This window comes from Lissotriton vulgaris, chromosome 5 (genome assembly GCF_964263255.1).
Source record: "Lissotriton vulgaris chromosome 5, aLisVul1.2, whole genome shotgun sequence".
NCBI lineage: Eukaryota > Metazoa > Chordata > Amphibia > Caudata > Salamandridae > Lissotriton > Lissotriton vulgaris.
The window spans coordinates 1,129,237,727-1,129,264,577 of NC_141693.1; the positions used below are offsets into that span (position 1 = coordinate 1,129,237,727).

General features: G+C 42.9%; 1 protein-coding gene across 1 annotated transcript in view; it reads left to right on the forward strand.

Annotated features, from left to right (window-relative positions):
* HABP2 (hyaluronan binding protein 2) overlaps positions 1 to 26,851 on the forward strand; it is a 335,748-nt gene that overhangs the window by 271,526 nt on the left and 37,371 nt on the right. Inside the window, exons 9-12 of the mRNA XM_086922842.1 lie at positions 9,335 to 9,429; positions 11,510 to 11,828; positions 15,849 to 15,991; positions 19,071 to 19,205. Of these exons, the coding sequence (XP_086778968.1) occupies positions 9,335 to 9,429; positions 11,510 to 11,828; positions 15,849 to 15,991; positions 19,071 to 19,205 (692 nt within the window). The remainder of the gene's footprint in view (positions 1 to 9,334; positions 9,430 to 11,509; positions 11,829 to 15,848; positions 15,992 to 19,070; positions 19,206 to 26,851) is intronic.

Below are 26,851 nucleotides of genomic sequence, written 5' to 3' on the forward strand. Positions count from 1 at the left end.
ACTGGCAATCAGGCTGATCCTCAACCTGTCCAAAAGAACCCACATCTCCCAGCACCTGAGAGACTTCCTCAGGCTCTTCATCCAGAAGAGATGCCACTTCAAGCTCCTGACCCATGCCTACAAAGCCCTCCACGACCAAGCACCGCACACAATAACTACCGCCTGAACTTTTACCAACCATCCAGAAACCTCCGCTCCACTCGCCCTCGCACAGACATCATGCATCCGCCGCTGTCGCACTGGAGGATGATCCTTCTCTCACCTCACCTCCAGGAACGCCCTTCCCTGCCACCTTTGAGCAGCACCCTGATTGACAGACTTCGGGAAGGGACTCAAGACCTGGCTCTTCGACCCATAACCCAGCTCCTGGATGCCCTCACACGTGAGAAGCTGCGCTTTATATGTACAGTTTGATTGATAGATTGATGTAATTTGCAATGTCATTAGTGATGTCATAAATGATGCCATAGAACATGTCATGAGTGATGTCATATGTGCGGTCATAAGCACTGCAGAAGTTATAGTTAGCTCTGGTAACTATAACTGGTGAATTTCTGTGGTTCTTTTTTAGTTCAAAATGTTAGTAATGTCACTGACATATTCACCTAACTATAACATTACTTGAACCTTTGTTTTTTTCAGTGAATTTCTAAAGCTTTTTTGTTTTTTAATTGATCATTTATCACTCCTAACTATAATGCTACTTTAAACTTTGTTTTTTTCCCACTGAATATATTTATAAACAGACATATATGCGTAAGTCTGTTAATTTTTTTAGGTACTATAATTTTGAATACTTTCATATGTATAAACTTATTTATGTAATCTCGATATTTAGTACCACAATATTTTGTAGTTGATATTTTGCTAGCTTACATTGTAAGTATGTAAACTTTATATTTATGACCAGAATATTTGTACTCAGATATTTGTTTAACGCCATTTTTTTCACATCTAAAATTGTCATAAAAGTAACTTAACAAACAAAATACCTCCTTAGATTCCCCACATTAAAATCTAGTAAACGCAACAGAAGGTATTCTTATAACATATTAGAAGAATGCAGGTTAGAAAGATATGATTAGTAAAACATACATTTGCTAACTTCATGCTATATGAAACACACTACATGAATTAGCTTTCACCAGGGTTGGAACCCTTGGTGCACACCTTCTAAATGCAGATTAAAACAAATGATCAACCAGGTCAAAAGGAAATATGCAGAAACAAAATGATGATACAATCCTGTGAGTGAAATTACCCAACTCCTAGGAATTTGCTGCCATAGCTCAAGGGTATATACAGGATGGCATTTTTGGACAAATGCATTCCCCTTCTCAGATGGAAGTGTGCCATACATAAAATAACTGCTGCCATGTTGGTCATCTCTTCTCAATGTTCCAAAACCTTTTTCTAAGTGGTAATTTAGATGTTTTATTAAACTTACCTATTTCATCTTTGATTCTTCAAAGATTTGGTGCTTTGTTTGCACATCTTAGGTATGATTAGGTCCTGAAAAAACACAATCATGAGGTTTGAATACTTTCAGGTTTAACAGTGAGGCGTGATTATAGCAATCCTCTTGGCTGGAATCTTTCGTAACCGCCACTGCAGCAAGATATAAATCATAAACATTTGCAAAATCTGCCCTCATGCCCCCCTTCACAGAGCCAAAACACTGATAAACTATTTTCTCATAAGCAAACTGACCTATTACAAAGGTCTTTTAGTGATATTCCTCATCACAGCGTCTCTCTCCTTGACAAAGCCATGAACTGCTAAAACAGTCAAAAACTCCAGGAGAGACAGCCGGGTAGAAGAATAAATGATCAGGGGATTCCGACTCAGGATTACAAATTCCCCTGGCAATTCCTTATTTCGCTTGAGATTCTCAGTTGTCAACCCATAATCCATGTTAATTTAAGACACCAAGAGTAACAGGATCCACATCCCTGGGCACTCATGATCAGGCCTTACCTTGTGTAACCACATTGCATTTTGTAATTCCACCAACTTCATCTATTGTCCTATGTGCCAGAATGAACATCTACCATACTGTACAATATGTCTCATCACTGTTACATGCTACTAACTGTTACATAAACAAATAAATATGAAACCAATTGATATTTACATTTTCCAATGTCTATGTTAGCTCTAACTGATTTAAAATATAACCTAATAAGGATTTCTTGAAAAGAGTATATTCAACTATAATATTAGTTTCTATCTCTGTGTGAACAAACCACTAAAAATAGAAAAGAGTACACCTTAATCATGATTATGTGGTTTGAATGCAGATTGCTCAAAGAACTAAAAAGAGCTACTCAAAGTAGAACTGATGAACCTCTTAAAAATTTACTTTAATTGGACGTATACAAACTTGAAACTAAATAAGCACAGTATCATGACCATAATTGTGCAATTTATGCAAATAATGTAAGGGAACAGAATCTCAATCGGAGCACAAAATGGGAAGGACAAGAGTTGACCACCAAGAATATATGAGGTCCGAATATGATCAATAATATTTTGTGGATGGCGTTATCATTCAGAATCTGGCCCTGTTGGAAAGTAACATTCTTCAACGAACCCACAACATTATTAAAGTGGAAAGTATTTGGTGGTTTACTGAAATATAAAAAAAGGTAATGTAAAGTAAAGGATATCATTTAATTAGGTATCTGGTAGCGTGCTTGCCATCCAAGCTGAAGTGCGATAAAGGAGAAAAAAATGTCTTAGGGTCCGATTATGAGTTTGGTTGTAGGGGAGCGGTTTGCTATGCCACTGCCCCACTGCCCCACTCCCACAACGCCAAACCTCACGCCAACCGCCCACCAGATTACGAATCATCTCTGGGTCTGGTTTGCAGTCCTTTGGCGTTACCATGGCTGTGAGTATTAAAAAGGCTCCACAATGGGAGTGCCAAAGCCTGTTCCTGCATACCATGGACTGTAAAATCTATGCCGTGCAGGAAAGGGGGTGCATGCAGACAGGGGCCTGCATCCCAATTCCCTGAGGAAACAGAGGGCCCTATTGGGCCCCCTAAGCTTCCTCACGGCTACCCTTTTCATGGAAGGCTCACTGCCATGAAATGGGTGGATGTGAAGAAACTCGTAATATGCGTGGTGGTGTCGAAGCACCAACATATTGTGGACTTCAGGCCGCCTCGTCGCCACTACCAGGGATCTATAGTCCCTGGCGGTTGCAGCGGTCCTATTGCAGTCCAACTGCCATACTTGTAATACAGCGATTGGTCCACTGGTGCGGTGGTAACCTCCATGCCACCGTGGCTTTGGTGGTCCTATGGATCGCTGGAGCGCCAAACTCAGAATTAGGCCCTTAGTCATCATTATTGTGTCAATAAGACCTCAGATGGTTTAAGCCCTAAAATGGGTTTATCAAAGTAAGGTCCTGTTGGACTTAGCCCGTTTTGCAGGGTTATCTCCAAACTTTTTGCTTCTTCCTCCTATTTTTTTCTGACCTGTTGTTGGCTATAGGAGTCTGGGCACTTTACCACTGCTGATCATTGCTAAAGTGCATATTCTCTCGGCGTAAATTGCAAACATGATTGGTTATCCATGATTGGAATATTTGATTAACTGGTAAGCCCCTAGTAAAGTGCACTAAGTGTGCCATGGCCTGTAAATCAAATGCTACTAGTGGGCCTGCAGCACTGATTGTGCAACCCACATGAGTAGCCCTGAAAAGCTATCTCGGACCTGCCACTGTAGTGTCTGTGAACAGTTTGTTAACTGCCATATCGATTTGGCAAGGGCACCCACTTGCCAGGCCCTAAGCTTCCCTTTTCTTATATGTAAGGCACTCCTATGGTAGGCCCAAGGGGGTGCATACACGGACGACCGCACATGCACAGTTTTGACCAAGAATGCGATGAAGAGGAAGACGACAGCCCGGGGACCCCGTAGCTAAGGTAAGGCATTTATATTTACTTTTAAATCGTTTTTTAAAGTTTTTACTAATTGTTAATAGGGTTGGTTGGAGGCGGGCAGCGTAGCGGAGCTGCATTGAGTTTCACAGAGTTTGTTTTCAACACTGTGGCACTCCGCGTAGCCCCACTCAAACCAGTAAGCCCAGTACTAATTACTGTTTGTTTTGAGTACAAATACTTTCCACATTGTCTTTGGTATAAGTCTGTCTGCTCGTGCAAAGCTACAAAGGAAATGAGCAGGGGTGATCTAAAGTATGTATCTCCCTTACCCTGACTAGAAGCAAGGGTCCCTATTTCGACAAAGGTACCTACCTCTGCCAACTAGAGACCCCCCATTTCTAACAGGTCCCCAATCAAGCTACACAGAATAAATATTACACATGTCATTGTCTTAATTGCTTTTAGCTTACCTAACTTACATTTGGATATGGAATACGAAAGAGTGCTCGAATAGAGATCTAAGCCTTGAGCTAGACCTTGTGGTTGATTTATTTTTTACTGTTATTATTTACAACAAGAACAAACATTGGCAAAGCCAAGAGGTCTTGAAAGTGAATCCTATTGGCTTTGCCATTGTTTTTTTTCTGCATTAGATAGCTGCTTCAAATGTGCAAAGACCTGCAACTACCATCTTGGAACTGGATTTATTGAAATATTACAAATGCATTAACAATGGCAACTGTAGATGCCCGTGCATCTAGGGTGGCCATCTTGGAATATATTTCTAATGTTTTAACAAATGCTGCTCAAAGATGGCACTATCAATGTGGTTCAATTATCCATTGCAGCCATTTTTTATGCATTTGTAATATTTAACAAATACTTTCATAGATTGTCGCAGTGAATGCACGTGCATCAGTGTCAACCATCTTTGAATGGGCTTGTTAAAATAATAAAAACCCAGTTCTAATTGGCTGCCATGAATTCATGCTCAGTCATTAGTGGTCATCTTGAAATGGCCCAAACAGTATTTTTTGTTTGACGCCGCCGATAGCGCTGCAGGCACCAAAATGTAAAATAAAGGGTTGTGGGAAGGCACAAGATGAGGAGAGGAGCAGGGTAGTAATGGTGCAGCAGGGTGTGGGGAGAAATATAAAAAATGAGTGGGGCCGTGAGGCAACAGAGAACCTGGAAGAGAAATAACACAGAAAGAGAGGGAAACAGTGGAAAGTCAGGAGTAAAGGAGGACACAAGGGAGAGAGCAAAAAAAATGCAAACAACGTCAGCAGTGAACAAACAAACAACAAGATGACCAAAAGACACGGAGTTGCTCCTGGGTGTGCCAGGCACTTGAATAGGAAAGAAAGCCATTGAATTAAAAGGAGACAACTTGGAGAGACAACAAAGTCATCCAGTTATGAGCAAGGGACTTACCCAAAGCACCCTCTATATGTATGGAAACAATAGATGTGGCCAACAGATAGTTAAAACTTACTGGAGCAGAGACATAAAAGGGATTGTTTGCCTGCATTGCTATACAATGATTTCACAGGCAAAGAAAATACAGAATCTTATTTTATAACCATGAATTATAACTAGGAAAGGCATGGTTAAGGTAGCCATCTAATAAAGAACGGCTTTCAGTTTGTTGATAAAAGAACGATTAATTTAAATATTTGGGGTGAAAAATCTGTGCAAAAATTCCAAACAAGTATATTGCTAGGGTGGTTGAGGATTAAGTGCAAAATGATCAAAATGAATCCATTAGCGATTGAAATACTGAAACCAATTGGCCAAACATCCTAGCTACTGTATCGTCGAACTTTTCAGACATCTGGGGAGTAGATTATTATCACGCATATGTCAGTGGCTGACAACATATACATACTGTCTGCATTGTGTGAGTGGGAATAAGTGCTACAAGTACAAGCGTCACCTTACCAAATAACCAATAGAACCTTCACAGCTCCCTAATGATATGCAATGTGTCTGACTTTACCAAAGCCCTTTATAAATTGGTATATTGCTGTGTGATACTCGTATATGAAGCCCGGCTTATGAACAAGTTGGGGTGCATCAGGTACTTGCCTCCAACTTCAGTTGATAGGGGGGTGTGTTGTGTTTTATTGTTCACCCTCGTAAACATGTTACCGATTTTTGCTCTCTGAACTAAATGACTGGAATAACTGTACAGACTTTTTGATGTCTTTTGGGAACCTCCTGTTGGTATGGTAGATGGAACATAGGTATGTTATTCATGTCTTCTAGGCCATGTGGTTAGCCACATACAACTGCCCAAGAGAGCTTTCCAATAGTGTGTTTATTTCTCATTTTGCGACGCTAAGCTAACATACAAGCATTTCTCAAGATAAAAATCGAACGGATAACTTGTACAAAGTAGCATTTATATAGTTTATCAAAATTAGCAGAGCGAAAACATAGGACATATATATGATAATGCAACCCAAACATGTAAATATAAATACGGTCCCCCATTCAAACGTTCATAACAAGCACTCATTCGAAAATACATGCACACTCATACATTCAGGTCAATCAAAAACAACAGACAAATCAAGAAGATTACAAAGTAGTAGAGGGTCCTTTACAACAGGTTAGTGTTGACAAAAAGGACTCTCTTTGTATAAGGTATCCGTTCGATATTTATCTTGAGAAATGCTTGTATGTTAGCTTAGCGTTGTTTTGACTATTTAGTGACCCTTACGGACACTTTTTGTACTATCTATAGACAGGTTGGTTCTTTTTGACTGTCTCTGGTTGTTCTCCCCTGTCCAACTTGTCTATCATTCGCCTTCAAGGGCCCCCTTCTTAGTGGTTATTCTCATTTTGCCCCTAGTGCCTTATATTGCTTTGCACTTCCCCCTGTGATTTGAATATACGTCAGCAGGCTCTACTTAATGCTTTTAAAAGGTAAATGAAATACTTTTATGGGGCTATTTATATGTTGTAATGAACATAAGGGTTAATAGTATAAAAAAATCCACCTACGTAGAAAAATAGCATTAGTCACCCTTGCCCCTGCACTGATCCTAGGTCCAAATTGATCTAGAGTAAATACACAACACCATCTAACCCCTGGTTTAGGGTCTCAGGGTAGCAAGCCTGATCCTGGAACTTCAAAATGGAGAAAGCTACACATGACTTGGACAGGTGTACACAAATGGAGCGCCCTCCAGTGAGTGATAACACATTTCTGTGAACTTAGATAGCTGACACCTGCTCGTGCATCCTCGTCTTCGAGATGATACCCATTTGGAAAATATGTGGTTCACTCAGTCCAAAAGTGCCAAAGGAGGAGGTGTCAGAAAGTTAATAGTGAAGTGACCCATCACAAAGAGGTTCCCTGACGGATGTTGGTAACTTTTCAATGTTTTGAGATAACTGAAGCGGCTCCCATCCTTGATACATTTCTTTAGGATTGCACAGAAAATTGGAAATTCCCACAAAGTTTACATTGAGTTGTGGGGTAATGGTCAGAGCTGCTGCCTTTGGAGCTGGGGAACCAGGTTTGAGCCTCGGCCTAGGCTCAACATTCTGTGATTTTCGGCAAGTCACTTTTAACTCCTTCTGCCAGCAAAAATGAATGTGTCTTTGTGTAACGCAACTGGTGCTTATGTAAACCACTCCAATACCTACGGGCCTAGTTCGGGCTATATAAGACCGCTAAAAAAAAGTCAATTCTGGCTCATAATATCACTTTGATATCCTGGGCCTTATTTATGAGGCCTTGCGTCACTTATACTCTGCTGGTGCGTCACTTTTTGTGATGCACAGGCGTCGTAAAAAATGCACCATGGTGCACCCTATTTACAAAGTGATGTATCTGGGCAGATGCGTAACTCTGTAAACCCCTGCACCACATTTTACCTGTGCCAGGTATAATGTATTCAGGATGGGCGTTCCCCCACAAAAAGCCTAGTAGAAGTGGCGCTTTGAAATCTATGGAATTTCAGTGCACCACTTCTAGGACACCATTGCGTCAATATCTTATGCCTGCCTCACAGTAGGCGGAAGACTGACGTAGGCTCTTTCGCATGGGGCTTGCCCCTTATGAAAGGACACATGCTGGAGTTGCGTGACTTTTGTGACACACTCCAGCAATGTGTCACTTTTGCGCCTACAGATACGTCAGAAATACTGATGTATCTGTAACTTCTTGCGACATGGTGCATCATGCAGTAAATATGACGCATCCATCATGCCGCAAGGAGGGCGCACTGAGAAGTAAAAAATCGATGCTTTCGTGCAGCAATGCGTCACTTCTCATAAATGAGGCCCCTTGGGGCATATTCTCAAGGTGATATCGCCATGGGATTGTCACTTTTATTGACGTTCGCGTGGCGATAGGGCCAGAGCCCTAGTTTCAAGGCAGCGTTAACCGACCTAACGTGGCCAAAAGCACCGTTAAGTGGCTTAACATTGCCTTAAGAATAGGGCCCCTTTAACGCTAAATTTAGCGTGAAAGGGTGCCTGCAGTGGGTGTTGCGGTGGGTGTACCACCGCAACACCCTTTGAGTTTGACGCTACCGCCTATTATCAAGGGCAGCGATAATAGGATGTAGCGCAAATTTAAGGCTGGGAAATTTCCCGTCTTATGGTGGCTAAACGTGAAGAAAACCTTTATTTCTCCTCGATTTTGCCTTTTCCTTGTGTGCTGCATGTAGCAGCACACATGCAAAAAGCAAACTGGCATGTTCGGTTTGTTAATGTACAGGAAGGGAAACCTTCCTGTGCATTAAAAAAAACCCTGCTCGCAAACACCCTGGCGCTCTGGTGCAAGGGTGCCTGTTTTGGCGATAAATCGTGAGATTTGTCGATGTGGGTAAAGCCAGTCTATACCACATTCTTGTGAATAGGGTACAGACTGGCGTTTACGAAGTGGCGGTGAGAGGCGTTAATCCAAGGAAGCTAACGCCTCTCACCGCCACTTCTTTGAGAATATCCCCCCTTGTGTTTTTGTTTATCACCATCGCAAAGGCTACTTTTTGTCACAGCACAGGCTTTGCAATGATAGGTAGTGTTACTCTGAAAGTCCAACGTGACGTTTGATACAATTTTTGTAGATTTGTAATGGTTTTTAATAATCTTATAATAAAGATTATTGTTATTTAGAACTTTTAATAAATCTGGCCTGGAAATTCTGGTCCTAAGATCATCAATTGATGGGAACTCACCTGAGTGAAAGCTATCGCTGCCGCCCTAGGGACTGCCAAGAACTTCTGTTATAACAACACTACCAAGCCACTTCATTACACACTTCTTTTTTCAACATGATATTTTTTTTTCTCGAGGTATCGGTGCAAATGTGAAACAGTTTGGAACCTTATACTATGCTGGAAAAATATCTGAATTTCATTGAATAACTTATTTTCCAAGTCATCATTGTCTTTTGACCATGTTGATGTTGTTTTCTTCAACCAGGAACCCTGGTGGCGCAGAGAGGCCTTGGTGTTACTACGTGGGTCTCAACGGGACCCTCAAAAGAAGCCTGTGCAATATCCGTGCTTGTGAAAAACGTACGTAAATGTAATACTGACCTTCGCATAACACAGTGGGGACAAACAAGTGCCTCCCAAGTCATTAACAGAATTTGATGATCAACTCACACCATCGGATATTATGAGGGAATCGCTGTTTTCACCAGTTTATTTCCTAGATGCTTGTGAATAAATACAGACAGTCCTTTAAACTGGAGTGTACAGTGGCATCGGCAAAGGGTAACTGTTGGCATTAGTATATTTTTGTACCAGGGGTGTCCTTTCTTTTGCCTAACGTTTGTAACAACTTCAGGGAAGGAATGTGTCTGATGGCTAGCGACCCTACCCCCACTTCAAGAAAAAGAAATCCACGCCCCACAATCTGTATTTTGTTGTAGTATGATTATGCGTAGTGGTTGATGGTTCTGTGGACTAATGCATCCACTGCAGGACTTTTTGTTTGACCTCATGGTAACAAGGTTGAATACCAATGGGTCCTCTCCGCATTTGGTCCTTCTGACGTCCATAAAACAGGTACCATTGAGTTGGGTGGCAATAAACAGGCACTTTACAACTTCACATCATATTTTATGCTGTAGGGTTGATGCTGTAGTTGTTGAAGGTATGGTGTTGGTGTACTTGATATTTTAGTGTTGCTGTTCTGATGAAGTTGTATAGTGGTAGCCATGGTGTTGCAGTCACAGTATTAATGCACTACTACTGCAGTCCTGTAGTCAATGTGTGCCAGCTGTATTGTTCTTACGGTGCTTTGCTTTATGCTTTAGTGCGGTGGTGTTCATTGCAGTGATGGTGCTTGCTGCGGATGCAGGACATAGGGCAACAGGGTCTACAGCACCACAAACATCTCCAATACCTCAACACTCAGTGTTAGGGCGCCGTGAACTCCCCTCCCCAGCTCGTCACCCGCTTTAGCAGCTACAGCGGGGGTGAAGTTCTTGATGGGCTTCTGTCTGCAACTCGGCAGACAAAGGGTCATGAATAACGTGGAAGGGTGACAAACTAAGTGAGTTAAAGGATGGATGGGTGGACGGATGAGTGACTGAAAGGATGGATGAACAGATGGATGAGTGAACAGGTGGAATGGGGAGATGAATGGGTGATGGATGGATGGATGGATGGGTGGATGGATGGAGGGATGGACGGAATGGTGAAAGACAATGATGGCTCAAAGGATGAAAGAATGTGTATGTCAAATGGTGGACATCAGGAGGTGGACAGAAGGATGAATGGATGGATGCTTGGATGGAAGATTTGTTGGGGCTTACTTCATTTGCTTGGTGCCAGTAAGAGCTTTTGATCGAAGTAGGGGGTCTTTTAGTTTTCCACCTGCTCTCTTGCTCAGTGATGCGTGTTTAATGTTGTGGTCGATGCGGGAAGCCACACCTAACATACAAATAATAACTGCTCTTGTTGCTCGTATGGAAGCTGCCTTCAACTATCATGTATGCACCATAACTATAGTGAGACAGAACTAAACATTGGCGCACTTAAAGCAATCAATATAATGTAAACAAAATTAAAATGCATTAGTGGAGGAGTGTGGCTCAATGGTTAGAGCGGCAGACCCTGATGCAGAGTTCTGGCCCGGGACCAGGGTTCAATTCCCGCCTCGGCGGGTCTTGGGCGCAATTTCCTCGGACCTGTTAATTCTCGCCTCGGTGCCTACTCTAATCATGGGTCCCACGCTGCAACTCTGGGCAATAGCTTGCTTAACCTCCACACCGGCCCCAACAGCGCCAGGATGCCTGGCTTCACCCTGGGGGTGCCCAGGAGTGGACACTTCACAGGGAAAGCCAGGAGGGGTTCCACAGCGGTATGAGTAATAGCGCCAGGAAACCGCTTGGTGACAGCGCGCTCTACAAATACCTTGACATTTACATTTACATTTATGCATTGCATGACAACCATAGCGAGGGGATAAGTTCTCTGTTGAAATCATTATTTCTGCTTTAGGTCATTCTATTTTCTTTATTTCCTAATGAAACTGTACTGCAAGCAGGACGATGAACATGAGCACAATCTGTACGAGGCTCCTTATGATTATTCTTCTACCCCTGTGCTTAATTTTAATTGAAATGTTGCTTCTTTTGATTTTCAGCGTTATCCACGGTTGCGAGTCCTCTTTCCAGACCAGCACTTATGTCCACTAAGATGACGGTGCCCAGACCGACAGAAATGGCAGCTAGGCCTGCCACAGCTCAGCCAGAAGCAGCATTCTCTACCTGTGGAGTGCCCGCTGTTGTTCGTACTCGGGGACGAGTCATAGGTGGCAAAAGGGTGGAACCGGGCCGGCACCCGTGGCAGGTGTCTGTGGGGCTGAAGGTTCGAGTGTACAGAATGGGCCCCGGACACGTCTGCGGTGGGTCACTCATCGCCTCCTGCTGGGTCCTAAGTGCTGCCCACTGCTTCCCACAGGTGTAAGTGCATCCCACATTGCCTTTAATGTGCACTAGAAAGCCCCTCAAACCCGCGCAAGCCAAAAAGCAAAGGAAATAGCCGCAAAAGTGTGATTTGAGAAAAAAATGTCAAAATCTACAATTTTTGTGTAAAAATCAGCATAATTTGAAAGTGTCATACAGATGTCAAAATTGTATATCCATCAGAAATTCAGACCAGGGACATATTTACAAGATAATGATGCAGCGCAGTGCTGAAAGCCATCCTGCTGCGCCGAGCTGTGTCAGAAAGTGCAGCGGTGTGTCATATTTACAACAATACAATGCATTCCTGTGTTTTCCTCTGCACAGGCGCACAATAGGCTGAATAGCGCCAACACAGCCCCCCTGGCACCATGATGCTAGGGTGCCTGTGTTACAGGGATGAATGTTTTTGGGAAAGGAGGGACATCTTCCTGCACAAAATCAATCATTGATGGAATTTCCCACCTTCTATGTGTGCTGCAGAATGCCCCTTTCACGCACAGTAATATGTAAAAGAGGGCCATATTTACAAGGCCCTGAAAAGTCAGACAGGGTGGCTTCATGTGTCCTTGTAAATATAGGTAAGCACACTGCGCCATTGGTGCATCAAAAAAAGTGACGCACTGATGGCACATGGGGCTCGTAAATATGCCCCCAAAAAATGAATACCAGCATTATACATTGAAAATGTTGAGTTTAAGATCATTTACATTTAAAGACAAAATTCAAACTTTTACTTTCTTGCTAAACAAATGCTACCTCATGAATATGTAAAAGAACATTGTGTGCAAAATGTTATATTGCTTGCATTTTAAGGCATGCTATATTTTGTTGCTGATGCTAGATTTTTTCACCGGCACGTTGGGGACTCGTAGGAACCTTCCTTGTGAGGGAATTCAGAAAATGAAAACTAACACTTCTACTTTGGTAATACAAGCTGGTAAATCAAATGTTTGGAAAAAAAGAATGCAATGATTTACCAAATGTTTGTGGTTCATATACTGGGGATTAATTAATGCAATGCTGATTTGGAATTTTATACACACAGACACTTACATACTCACATTGTAATACACACATGACTCACACACCCACTCCAGGGACCAATGAGGCTTAGAAAGGGGGTCCAAATGCACCGCTACCTTTTTTAAACAAAATTGATTGCCCTGGGGATGTGGTCCCGGGGCCTAATAAGGCTACAGAAAAGGGGGGGCATGTGGCCCCCTCTCCTTTTTTATTATGTTTGGACTGGGAGTAAGGGGTCCCCAGGGTCTATAAAGGGTTGGGGAGGGGGGCCGTGCAACTCTCTTCCCCTTTTTTTACTTTTCAGCCTGAAGGTTTGGGGTCCCTGGGGCCTAAAAAGGCTCGGGGAGTGGTGCTGTGTGTTCCTGCCCATTATTAATTTCTTGACCCAGAGGTAAATGGTCCCCGGGGTATAAGAATGCTCATGGACGTGGACCTTATGCCCCCTTTCTCCTAGTTTTATTGGTTTGTGCCTGGGGGATAGGATTCCCAGGAACTAATAATGTATGGGGAGCGCCAATGGCCATGCACAGTGTGGGGTTTGATGCCTGTAAGGGGATAGTTGCAGGGCGTGACCACAGGCCAGACCCCGTGGAGTCCAGCGCTGTGCACAGCCAATCTCTGTGTACCACAGGGAGTTTGCTTTATGCATGGTAATAAACTAATATGTTACATTGAAAAAGCCCTACAAATTCACTGAAAAAACCAAAGGTTATAGTTAGATGTGATAAAATAACTATTTTTGTTTTTTGAAAAAAACATAGAAATTCACTGTAAAAACAAAGGTTAAAGTAATGTTTTAGTTAGGCGAATATGTCAGTGACAACATTAACATTAAGATTTTTAGCTAAAAAAATCAGAGAAATTCAACAGTTATGGTTAGCAGAACAAACTATAACTTGAGCCCCCATCAAGCATCGCTTATGGCCTCACATATTGCATCACCCATGACATGCTCTATGACATCATTCATGACATCACTGATGACATCTCATATGAGATCATTTCTGACATTACTGACTTGATGACTTCATCCATGCTTCTTTTGTGCATATTGCTCTAAAACTAGAATAACATTGAAGCTATGAAAGTAAGTGCAAAATAGCTCTGAATAATATGAAGCATAATTACGTCTATCATGCATACAGCCCAAGCTTGTGTTATGTGCAATATCGCCCCCATAACATACACTTCATGGGTAGCCGAGTTCATGTTGACTTTGAACCACAGATAAAAGGGTAACCTGTACTGCACACAGTGTTCAATCTGTATACAGCTGTTCAGGGAAACCCAAGTTCTTTCAGATTCTCAAGCCCTGTTGCATAACTGAAGCTCTACTATGGAAAGTCTTTACCTGTTCAAACCCCTGACAGTCATTGAAACTACATTGAGAAATGATGTGGATAGGGTCTCTAAGGAAGCAAAATGGCGGTTATGTAGCTTATCTAGCCAGTAGCTCTCACTGAGCTCTCCCCGACTTTGCCGTGGAGTGAAGGGATCTCGTCGGAAAGGATGCAGAAGCTTAATTGCTCTGGCCCCGAATATTTCGACTAGATCCTGCATCTTGACGAGGTGATCTAGATGCGCTGCTGGCGTCCGCGAACTGTCATATCTATTGCAGAACTGGAGAGCTTGGCCCTAAGTTTCCACCTGTGTAGGTGGGTGGTGGGAGATTTGTCTCCTCCCCTTCCAGACTCTGGAATACCCTTCCTACATATACAAAGGAGGCACCTAATCTGATTTCTTTCAGAAAACTTCTTAAAACGTGGCTTTTCACTCTATGAGCTCTATCCGTATCTCCTGGTCCTCAGTTGGCAGCACATAGACACCTTCGTGTAACAGCTTGCACTTTATGAATTTAAAATCAAATCAAATAAATATTTTTACAATCAGTTTTAGAAATACCAAAAAGCTAATCCTAATTGTAATTCCAACCCTAATTCAACCATTTTTTAAAGCTTGTTATTAATTATATTAATTATATTGATCTTAAATAAAGGTTGGAATCCTAGAAAAACATAAATATTCACACATGTAGAACGAAATACCTAAATTAAAGGAGTGAATAAAAGAAAAAAAATTTGGACTGAGAATAAACAGAGCCAAATCCTTTGGACACATTAATGTGAATCATGTGTGCAGCGACACCCAGGTAACAAAAGTTTAAAAACTTTGGGGCATATTAGCAAGAACCTTGTTAAAATTATTGCCGTTTTAGCGGCACAAAACTGCTGCTAAAACGCCGATAATATGCTTGATAATATGTGTATTAGAATTCCAATAGAAGCCAAAGTTATCTGTCCAGGACATCTAACCTGGGCTTCTATTGGAATTCTCTAACGCATATTAGCAAGCCCATTATCGCTGTTTTAGCGGCAGTTTCCTGCCGCTAAAACAGTGATCATTTGAAGGAGGTTCTTGCTAATATGCCCCTTTGTTTCTCGAACATAATGCCTCCACTTTGATTGACTAATGTGATTCCAATGAAAACTGTTGGTTAATTATTTACCTTTGGACGTGGACATAACTCAACGTAAGGCACACAGTGCTGCAAAATAAATAATGTCAAATCCATATTTTTGGGGGTTAAAACATTTTTTTATCTAAACTTAATCAGGGAGTTGAAACATGTAGTTCATAGACTTTCCTTTACACAACTTTATTTAAAATTGTCATTCTTTCTCCGGCATGCCACCTCCGCTTAGAGCAATACAAGGAGCTTGATTACAAAAGAGATAATCCTAATTGTACCCAATAAAATCTTACACCTGAGGGTCGGGATTTATTGTGTGTGATAAATAGCATCTATTCAGAGTTTTTTCTTGGTAATAGGGAATAACTCGGAAAGATTGATCAGAGACCCAACTGAATAACTTCAAATTAAGTGGATTAGCACTTAGTGTAGGGCATGAAGTATATCTTTAAACAAACCGATCCTTTTATTTAATGATACCAGTGGTCGTCTCTAATGCTCTCCCCTCATTTGATATTCAGATTACGAGCGGAACTGCTGAAGATATCACTTGGCAAACATGATATCAAGCAAAATGAGACCAATGAGCAAATCTTTGATGTAGAAGAGATCATTGTTCATGAGAAATATCAAGAGCTAGAGAACAGTTTAATCAACGATATTGGTAAGTAAAGTAATCTTTTCTTTTAAATATATTTTCCATGTCCGATATTAGAGCTGGCATTGGCATTGTTGAAATACATTAACTCAATAACGGTAAAAAAAATTAAAGGCAAAGCAAGGACACTTGCAATTTGCAAGTTGCAAAATGAAATGTACTAATGTGCCTCAGACATACTAGGGATTCCCAATGGGGTTGCAAATGACCTGCCTTCATGACCTGCCTTCATGACCCGTTGGGAAAGAGCAATAACACAGGGATGGTGGCCTCTGTGTTTGCTTTAGGAAAAAGCAACATTTTGGGGGGGGGGGGGATTGCAGCCCGTTTTCCTTAAAGCAACAGAGTATATGTTAGAAAAAGAAAAATGAAACAATGATGTTATTTTTTTTTACTGCACTAAAAAAACATTTTCTCTGCCAGTCACAAAGGGGAAGGGGTGCCCTGGGGACCCCTTCCCGTTTTTGACTTACTTACCACCTACTTGATGTAGGGGATAAACTGTGATTGTTTTGCGCCCGCATTACGGTTGCAAAACAATTGCACTTGCCCTTGCAACTCACTATTATGAAGGGATGCCCTTGGCACGCCCCTTCCTAATGGTGACTCGAAAACCCTATTTTGGGAGTCGGTAATAAGTTACTGACTCGCAAAATAAGGTTAATACATGTCAGAAGCTGTTTTATCAGTCACAAACGGCCCGATTCTCATTTTGCCGCTACTAAAAATGGCCGTATATCTGGCCCAAAATTCAATCAACCAACTTGCCAGAGCAGGTAAAAGCAACAACAGCCTGAGGTTTCAATGATAATGTTTCCTTATGTTGGTTAGTTGTTGTGCACCTTAGACAGATGTGTGTTTATTTATGTAATCTTGTACTGCAAGATCTTGTCCCTTATGATCATCTGAGTGCAATATAGGTTTGCCCTTAGCGAGGTAAATCTAAATCATGCCTTAAAAATCAACAAATTACCCATGCATTAACTGCTTTGCTGCGTCAAACGTTCAGCACCCAGTGCTGAACGTTCAAATAACGAGCACTGGCCCGTCGGCCAACGGTCGTTCGCAGCACTGGGGAGGTAGCGTTGCCGTCGGCCGTTGGCCGACGTCAGCGCTTAAGGGGTTAAGCCTTCTGAGGCGTGTGTTTCCGTTTCTCCCAGATCATACACGGAAGACCCTTATCCAGTCTCTAATCATAAGTCGACTCGACTATTATAATGCTTTACTGATATTGGCCAATGAGGCCGCGTTGGATCGTCTGCAGGTGGTGCAGGACACAGCAGAACGTCTGGTATTGAATGCCCCCTATATATCTTCGTCAAACTTGCTACTGCGGAACTCTACTGGCTACCGGTGAACAAGCAAATAGATTTTAAGATCTGCTGCATCACCCACAAGGCAGTATTCGGCAATGGGCCTACATGTTTGACAGAGAAGCTTAGTCACTACACTCCCCTTAGAGAGCTGCGATCCAGCGCAAAATCGCTTCTTAAAGCCCTGCGCATTTACAAAGCGAGGACCGGGGCGACGGCTTTTTCTTACCTTGCCCCACGGAACTGGAACTCGCTCCCGGTAACACTGAGGCAGTGCACAGACTATTTTCATTTTAGAAAGTCTTTGAACATTTTTTTATTCTAGATGTCTTGCTAAGTATTAGCATTCCCCTACGTGTCTGTAAGCGCGGAGATACCCCTCCAGGGGTGATTCAGGCGCTATATTAGCAAATAAATAAATAAATAAAATGAGTTGAGTAACTTATTGAAGTTACTAGAGCCAAAAGATCTCGCTTTGGCATTGTATTAGTTAAAGTATTCTATTACCCGCACCTAGTGACTCACTGAAATACATTTCCACTGCAGGGCTTTGAGTTTGACTCTATGGCCACAGGTTCATTTCCAGGTTGGTCCACTCCACCTTTTATCCTTCTGATGTGAATAATAAGAGCACCATCTGTGTCAATAACTTCAAGAGGCTCAATCTGGGTAACGCAAATCGACATACATGACTGTTATGAGTTCTTCATTTTCATCTTGGGCTGCACTAGGGCAGGAGTGGCGTTAGTCAGACATATAAGACTGCAATGGCTAACTCTGCCCAAACCCTATTGCCCTTACTGATAAAAGACTGATGTGAGACTGATTCGGAAAGGGCCCAGTCAGCCTTACACACATAATCCTGCCCTGTAACTTACTGCGACCTGTTATAATATTCTTTCTGTTACACGTGACTGAATATGAACCATCCCTACCAGCATTTCAAAAGAAAATCCAAATAACCTGATAAGCATTCAGACGCCTAAATTCAATGAGAGAGATCGCTCATTAGAAAAAGTGTATCTTAGTGGCTGCTACCGACCATGGGTGGTGGCGCGGGAGAGGAGGAACGCGGGAGGGGGGAGTAATTAAAAAATAAAAGCACTTACCTCTTTACTGCCGGCCGCTAGCAGCTTTGTGACTTGTCTGAGCGTCGTGGTTCGGCGCTCAGACAGGGACTGGCAGGCTGTGCATGTTTTCCACCCAGGCTGTCACTGGGTGGAGGACATGGCGAGTCTGCATGATGCTTTGACTGGTCTGGCTGGCCAAACCATCTAGTGCACTTTAGGTGCTACCACCACTCCTCCCCCTGTGATGTGGGGATCCCAGCCCCGCCCGCCTGGCTTCGGCTGCAAGATGAATACAAGAACAAAATGGTAATAGCAAACATTATTATCATTTTGTTTGTTGTATTTAGCTTGCAGCTGAAGCAGCAGGGTGACATTCTCCGCCTTAGCGGAGGAGCCGCCACTGCTGTAGAGTCCAATACACTAATAGCAATGCCGTTAATAGCCAAACACTTTTTAATAGATTAAAGGTCCTTCTTTTCTTTCCCCCTTGCTTTGACATCATTTCAATGTGAGAAAATGGGAGCTGCCTGCATTTTCTTCTTTTTTTTTGCCTACAGTTTTCCAAGCTAGAAATCAGGACAGGCATAGAAACAAAAATTCCTGAGGCGCAAAGACGTACACATTGCAAACTTCACAGACCCATTTTTTGAAGGGTTTCCCTCATTCACTAACCGTTTAGTATTTTTTTATTAATTTCTATAGCACTGTTGAAACTGAAAAGTATCCAAGGTAAATGTGCAGAAGAGACCAAGTACGTGAAGACCATCTGCTTACCCGACAGAGAATTTCCTCCGGGACAAAGCTGTTATATCTCCGGTTGGGGCAGGACGGAAACAGGTAAGACTTCAGCACTGGGCGCTAATCTACTTAATTCTTTTTCGCATGTCTGTGCATTTGCACTGAAAAGTGGATGAAGGGCAGAGGTGTGGAAGTCTATAATGAAGTAATCATGATCTCTTGGTTCCACACTTTGAGTAGAAGTTTGCCTTTTGTGATGGTCAAAAGAAACATCATCGGCTCAAAGTCATATTCCAAACTATTCTTTTCAGCTAATAATATGATTTTCCCCCATACTCAACAAGGAATATCAACTCCTCTTATATGAATACACCACATATGAATAATAATACTTAGATTTGTATGTAGTGCATCATGCAGGATTTGTTGCAGACACCAAACCTGTAATTAACAGGTGCTATTTTATTATCCGATTTAACCTCACTTATTTATTGACCTCGGAAGGCTGGAAGGGTAAATTGGCTTTGTCAAGATTCAACCCTGTTGTAAGTAGATTAGGTAGACAGCAGGACACGTCTTCAGGATATTAAGATACGTTTATTAAGTTACACAAGATAAGACAGCAGAGCAGTAAACCTCACAGCTGACCAGACCATCAACTGCCGAGGCTGGAATTCCACAACACTGATAGAACACACTTAGGTAGTATGGGAGACTGGTAAGATGAAAACACTAAGAAAGGACTACAGACACCAAGTAGACATATTGAAGTAAGTATAAATATACAACAAACCTCCTGACCTCCATGTCAAAGCAGATATCAGTGGCGAGTTCTGCAGCTCTTTCAAAAAAAGCCTCCTCCGAATCCTCTGAAAATCGGAATCCACTCATGGTAATTAAAAGCCCTAGTCTATTTAGAGAAGCAGGTCCCTTGATCCGCAATATCTCATCCTGAAACCTCCAATCCAGCCAACCAGCAGGATGCAGCAACATGATTAGGAAGCACAGCTCTTAAGAAACATGCAGGGAGGGAAAACTATTGTTTGCTTGTCAACATCCTGCCTCACAGTTGAGACTTCAACCAAGCCTTTTTCAACTGCGAAAGAAACAAAGACCTATCTATTTAGACAGTCACTATCCTTCATTTTAAGGGAACTGTCACATGTTCTAAAATCTGTCATCAACAGCCTTCAAAATATCTAGAATGTCTACAAGTTAGGGCTACGGCAAGACACAAAATGTTGGAAGTGCAAACAGGATAACGCAACATTCCTACACGTAGCATGGGACTGCCCATCCGTAGCCAGATTTTGGGAGGCGGTGCATGCATCATAGGGCAGATCACTGGGATAGCACTAGACCACACGCCACTTGTGGCCCTTTTAGGGTACATTGCAAAGGTCCAGCCAATGCAACGCCGCATAACAGCCATGATGCTACTTCTCGCAATAAGCAGGCTGGCTGTACACTGGAGCGCCCCTCACACCGCCTGGGACAAGACTTGGGTGCTAGACATCGCTTATTGCCAGGAACAACTAGCTGCATTTTGGAACCTAATGCCCATGGCTTCACGCCCAAAAGATATCTGGGAACCATTCACAACCTTGCTTAAAGGGAAAAACGAGACTATAACGGATACTCCAGTGCAGAAAACTGATATCTCATTACCAATATTACCCTAATTGGAGACTTGGTTTCACAACACCCTGTGCAGCTGCTGTTAAATACTGTATAAATGAGGTATTCAAATTGGATTAGGATGCTGCCAGATGTTCCGCATGTATTGTAAAAGTATTCACAAAGTCCTTATAACTTAGTAGCTAACCACTACTCATAGGTTCTATGTAATTGGGATCTTGAACAGCAAGATATGCATAACACAAATTGTGCACTGATCAGCAAAATGTACTACTCTCTGGATTTATATGTTCTTCAAACTAAGTTCTGCAAGCTGTAACTCTGTACAGGAAACTCCAAAGTTTATGTTGCATAACTGTTTGTAACATGCTTGCATCTGAACAAAACTTTAATAAACAAAACTTAAAAAACCAATATTCAGAATGTCAGGTGTTCTGAACTTGACCTGACATCCATTGATAACTTCACATCGCTCTCCAGAGCTCCAGTTGCTGGTTTCGCAGCCAGTGTTAGGGGTGTGCGTATATATACATCCATTGAAAAACTAGAAGGTGTAACAGCTACCCTTACTATGTAATTTAGTATCCCTTGCACTAATTTTACTTCAACATGGCCTCCGGAGTCATGAGCCAGTGTGAAGCACAGAGAGCAGTCAGGGCTTAAAGAAGCCTATTTATTTTTGTAGTTGTCACCCCATGCCTACTCCTCAGTAGCAAATAGGCAGCGGTTGAAGGCACTGGTTAAAGATCATAGTTGGTCAAAGGGCGTATGCTGTCACTTCCACACTCTGGTTACTGGGAACTAGAATGTCAGGCTGGAGGGCAAAGAAGTCACACTAAATTTCTCTCCAACCTCATAACGAACCCACACACAAACTTTCAAACCAAGAACTACTTAGGGCCTGATATAATCTTGGCGGACACGTTACTCCATCAGTTCTGTGACGGATATCCCGTCTGACCAAAATATAAATCCCATTATAGCCTATGGGATTTATATTTTGGCGTACATTGTGACAGAATAAACCATCGCTCGAGATCTAAATTAGGCCCTAAGTCTTTCAGTACTGCACAAAATCCTCCAGCCTCTGGGAGGGCTGCAGATCATCTCAGAGTTCAAATCTGGTCCATTGACCTTGTGAAAGACCATCTCTACCAGCAACGCTCTCAGGCAACATTCCGCTCTAGATGGTTGTGGATTTGGTGAGATTCTGGAGAGGTTGTGACATAGTGGGTAGGTTTGGAATAAATCACCCTCAGTAGTTCACCGTGCCATGGAAACTTCTGACCGTGGTGGCTGACTCTGGCACCTGGCATTGACGTCTGTCATCTATTTTCCTGAAGTTTGTGCTGGAGCCTTGGTCTGAAAAGATGTACCCTAAGAAGTTGATGCTCTGCTTTAGGAATTTGTGCTTCTTGTGTAGGGTTAACCCGGCTTTCGAAGTCACTGTAGTGTGCTGTGCAATCTTCTGTTGTGTTCAGATAAGGGACATGGCCTGGATGAGGATGTCATCACTCAGATTTATTACACCTTTTAGTCCATTCAGGGTCTGTCAAATCATGCTCTGGAAAACCTCAATGGCTGAGGCTACCCTAAAACCATATTGTTTTGCATTATCGAAGTCCAATTTGAGTGGGAAAGGCCATTATATAACAACTGTCATTGTCTAGAGTGTGTTGGTGGTATCCAGCATAGGTCCAGAAAGGAGAACCACTTTGCTCCATTGAGGTCTGCCAGAAAGTCAGTGTCATTGAGTGTGGGTGTGATGTATCCTTCTGCACAGATGACTATGTTAGTGAAGCTTGAGGCATTTCAGTTCTTTCTCTACTTTTGTTCCTCAGTGAATAGGAATTCACTTGTGTCTGAGGGTGAGTGGCCTAATTTTTCTTGACAGATTTTTGTTTCAAGCACAGTAATCCTGTGAAAAGTAAATGAAATCCTGTACAATGTGGTTGACCTTTTTAATGTTGATGCTTCAAACAAACAATACTAAGCCCAGTGCATCTGCCTTGTTGCAACTGATGTAGATGTCGGTGCTGTCATCTATTACAAAGAACTTCCCCTCCATTCTTTAATCGGCATGTTGAATATGAGTGTTGAAGAACCTGCGATTGGGAGTGGGTCATGGTTCCCATATGCAAATATGAAGGTTTTAGTTTGATTGGATTTGATTTTTTGCATTTATACATTGAAAACAGCAACTTCCTAGGAAGTGTCCTAGTGCTTGAGATAAAATGGACCCAAAAACCACAGTCGCATTGTAGTCACTCTGCCGTACGAAACCAGTTTAGGTGAGATATTAGTTGAACATTTTGTGTGTAAACAAAAAGGTTGTCACCATGTTATTTGCTTGCTAATAAGCACAGGTTTGGGTTCCAGTTGGTTAGATTGTCTTCTGTCCGTCATATTGACAGAAGCTCCAGTGTCAGTGAGAGCTGTGACTCTTATTCTGTGGATGATAACCCCGTATTCGGGGGGGTTGAATGCTTGCTCTGTACTTTTGGTCTGTGGCTGAAATGAGGAATATGTTTTTGTCCTTGTCCTTTCCATCTCCGGTGCGTGCTTTTCAAGCTCCTTTGTTCCACCTTCTAGATTATGCCCACCTTGGTGCATCATCTTCCTCTGAAACTACATTTCTTATGATCACTGCAGTGTCTCTCTTCGGCTGGCTCATCGTTGATGCCCTCCTCTATACATACATACAAAATTATTCTGGTGCCTGCACGCGAAGCAAGTCTTGCCTTGACCCAGGCTGTCAGGAGCAGGTGACACAGTATCCGCCCATCTTTTGTATACTAGCATGGTTTCTGCCTCTGTTCATGGGTAGCCTGAAAGGAGGTCTTGCTTCTACTTTCATTGGCCTTGAGGCATCTTCACTGTCACCAAGCCCCATCTTTGCCATGACTGTTTCCATATTGGTGGTGGTCTCGTCCACTGGTTCATCTGATCTGCCCATTGTGAAAATTATGATATGCCTAATTTGCGGATTGAGTAGGATCCAGCATTAGAGGCCTGTTGATCTGCACTCCTGGATTAGTTGGGTGCATACCTCCTTGTTGGCCTCATCATCAACACACATGCTTGCCAGTTCTCTCAGGCATGCATAAAATGTGTGAATTATCTCTCCTTCCTTTTGCTTAGCTTGTCTTAGGACAAAACATTTATAGTCAGGGTTTATTTGGGGATTGAAGTGTACCTTAAGTGTTGCCACCAGTGCATCATATTCATTGTCACCTACCTTGCCTGGCACATTCTGGAACAGTTTGTACATTTATTCCCCTGCTTAATGTAGGGGTGATGATCTTTTGATCATAGGATCAGCCTCTATTATCACCATGAAGGTGTTGGACTGCCCATCTGTTAGACCTGGCACCTTGTCGTGGGTCTCCCTTCCATTTTTGCTGTTGCCTCATGTGTTTTTGCTGGTGTTAGATGCTTTGTGCATTGTGCCACTGCTGTCCAGTGCCACAGTGCAAGTGTTCCCTATTGTAAATTAATATATTAATTAGTGATTCCATGATTGGCTTGTTTGGTTTACCTGTCAGAACTCTAGTACAGTGCACCAGGAGTGCCCAGGGCTTGTAAACCAAATGCTACAAGTGGGTTTGCAGCACTGGTTGTGCCACCCACAGAGGCAGCCTGTAAAAATGTGTCCAGGGTCTGCCATTGCAGAGCCTGTGCGCAGTCTGGTACTGCCATGCTGACTGGACAAGTGCACCCACTTGCCAGTCCCTAAACCTTCCTTTTTCTTCATATCAGACACCCCTATGATAGGCCCAAGGGCAGAGTATAAGGTAGGACATGCCCTGGTGTGTGTGGCATGTCCTAATAGTGAATTACAGCCATTTTCGTTTTTCACTATTGCAAGGCTACCTGTTCTCCATTGGCCAGAATGGGCAGTTTGATTATTACATCTTATAATCCTAACTGACTCAGGGAACACTGTGAAAATTCGAGTTTAGTATGCCTGAACTCAGAATGATAAAATACATCTTTTAGTGAAGTTGATTTTAACATTCTGTGTTTGAAAATACCACTTTTAGAAAGTAGGTATTTTCTTATCTAACTATCCAAGCCTGCCTCTGCTAGGTTGTGTATTCCTTGTCTGGAGTTTGAGTGACAGGGCTGGGGGATTCCAGGAGACAGGTTGACTCATCCCAGTAGTAAATAGCGAAATCTGCATGTAGATGGGTGGGAGGAGTTGCACCTGGGACGTGAATAGGGCTGTGCCTTCCTTCCACAATTCTGGCTCCACCTCCTGTGGTGCGTCTGATGTATCTGCCTTGCACAGTGAAAGGAGAGAAGGAATCATGTCAATAGAGTGCTCCAGGGATGTGCCTTACCTCCACAATGCTGGCTCCACCTCCTGTGGGGTGTCTGATGTTTCTGCCCTGAACTGTGAAAGGAAAGAAGAAGTCATGTAAACAGAGTGCTCCAAAACTGGTTTGGACTGGGCAAAGGCCCCTCTGCCCTCAGAGGACAAAGGAGCTTAGGGCAGCTTATGGGATTGGCCGGCAGTGGTTGTCTGACTGCCAAAGAAAGGAGGAAGGACTTTGTGTGTTTTTATTCAACTTGTGAAGGATCTCCAAGGGCATGAGAGAAGAGCTTGCCTCCTGCTGAAGTCTCATGGACAACAGACTTCAACTTTCAGCTTTCCAAGCGTTCTTTGGAAGTGCCTGCTGCTGTTTTGGGCCTTCTGAGGGACTGCGTGTCACAAGGAGCTGGAAGCGTGACTCAAGAGGAAGAAGCGTGTCGCCTACGCTGCTGCTGCCATCGCATTGCTGATGTCGCCGCTGTAGCTGTTGAATTGCACTGCATCAAGAAAAACGCCTCACATGCACGGAGAAGCGGGCCACCGTCGGAACTGCTTTCGTTGCATCACGGAACAAGGGTGTCGCCGCTGCAGTTGTTGCATCGAGCGGAAGTGTCTCGTAACGTCGGATTAGAGTGTCGCCGCCAAAGCCGCTGTCGTCGCATCACGGAACAAGGGTGTCGCCGCTGCAGCTGACGCATCGAGTCGAGACTTCTCGCATCATCGGAGTAGCATGTCGCATCAGGAAGAACTTGATGTCTTTATTTCTTTGCACCGGATCTTGCTGCATTTCCATCTTTGCAACACTTTCGTTGGCCTGCGTGTCGCAGCCTAAGGTACATTGACCCAAAGTGTCCCATTTTAAGAACTTAAGAGAACTAAGCTAAAACTACCATTTTCAGTACAGTATTGTGGATTTTTGTAGTTTGTGGTCTTGTGATAAGTCTATATAAAGAATACTTATTTTTGATATAAAACCTGTGTGGTGTCCATCTGTAGTGTTGTCACTTGATTACTGTATGTGTTCACAAATGCTTTACACACTGCCTCTGAGATTAGCCTGTCTGCTCGTGCCAAGCTACCAAGGGGGTGAGCAGGGGTTATTTTAGGAGTGTACCCCCTTACCCTGACTAGAGGCAAGGGTACCTATTTGCCACAAGTACCTATCTGTGTCAACTAGAGATTCCCAAATCTAACATCATCCATTTGGTCCAGCAGTGGGTCGCTTGTGAAGGTGCGGCGAGTTGGCTGAATGGAAGTATGCTGCATGTCACATTCTGGATTTGAATTGGCATCTGGGGTGTACCCTCAGGTGATGGTGTCAGTGTTGCTGGACTAAGGAATTTTTTTTTTGCTTCTGCTTCTACAACCATGAGTGGTGGATGAGGACTGTTGCTATCTTGTTTTTACCTTTGCAATTGTATATGTGTTCCTGTATTCTGTGGTTGGTTGTGCTGCCCTTCTGCAAGTGTTATGCTCAAATCAACGTTTCTTCCTTTTTCCATGTTCCCACTATTTGCTCATTTGATTTTTATTATGTTTTTTCTGCTGGGCATGGCTATAAGGCTGCTGATCGAACATTAGGGGACACCTCCATTAGCAGATATTTTGTGATCCTTTTCTTTCCTTTCCTTTGTCATGGTGGGGGGTTGAAATAAATATGCATGGTGTTTGTTCTCTCACGTGTTTTGGGGCAAGCCTCATGACTTATGTGGCAGGACATGTGAGCCTCGATTTTAGATCCTCATCGCCAATGTTGTGGAACAGCGCAGGGTGCACGAGCAGCTAGGGACTC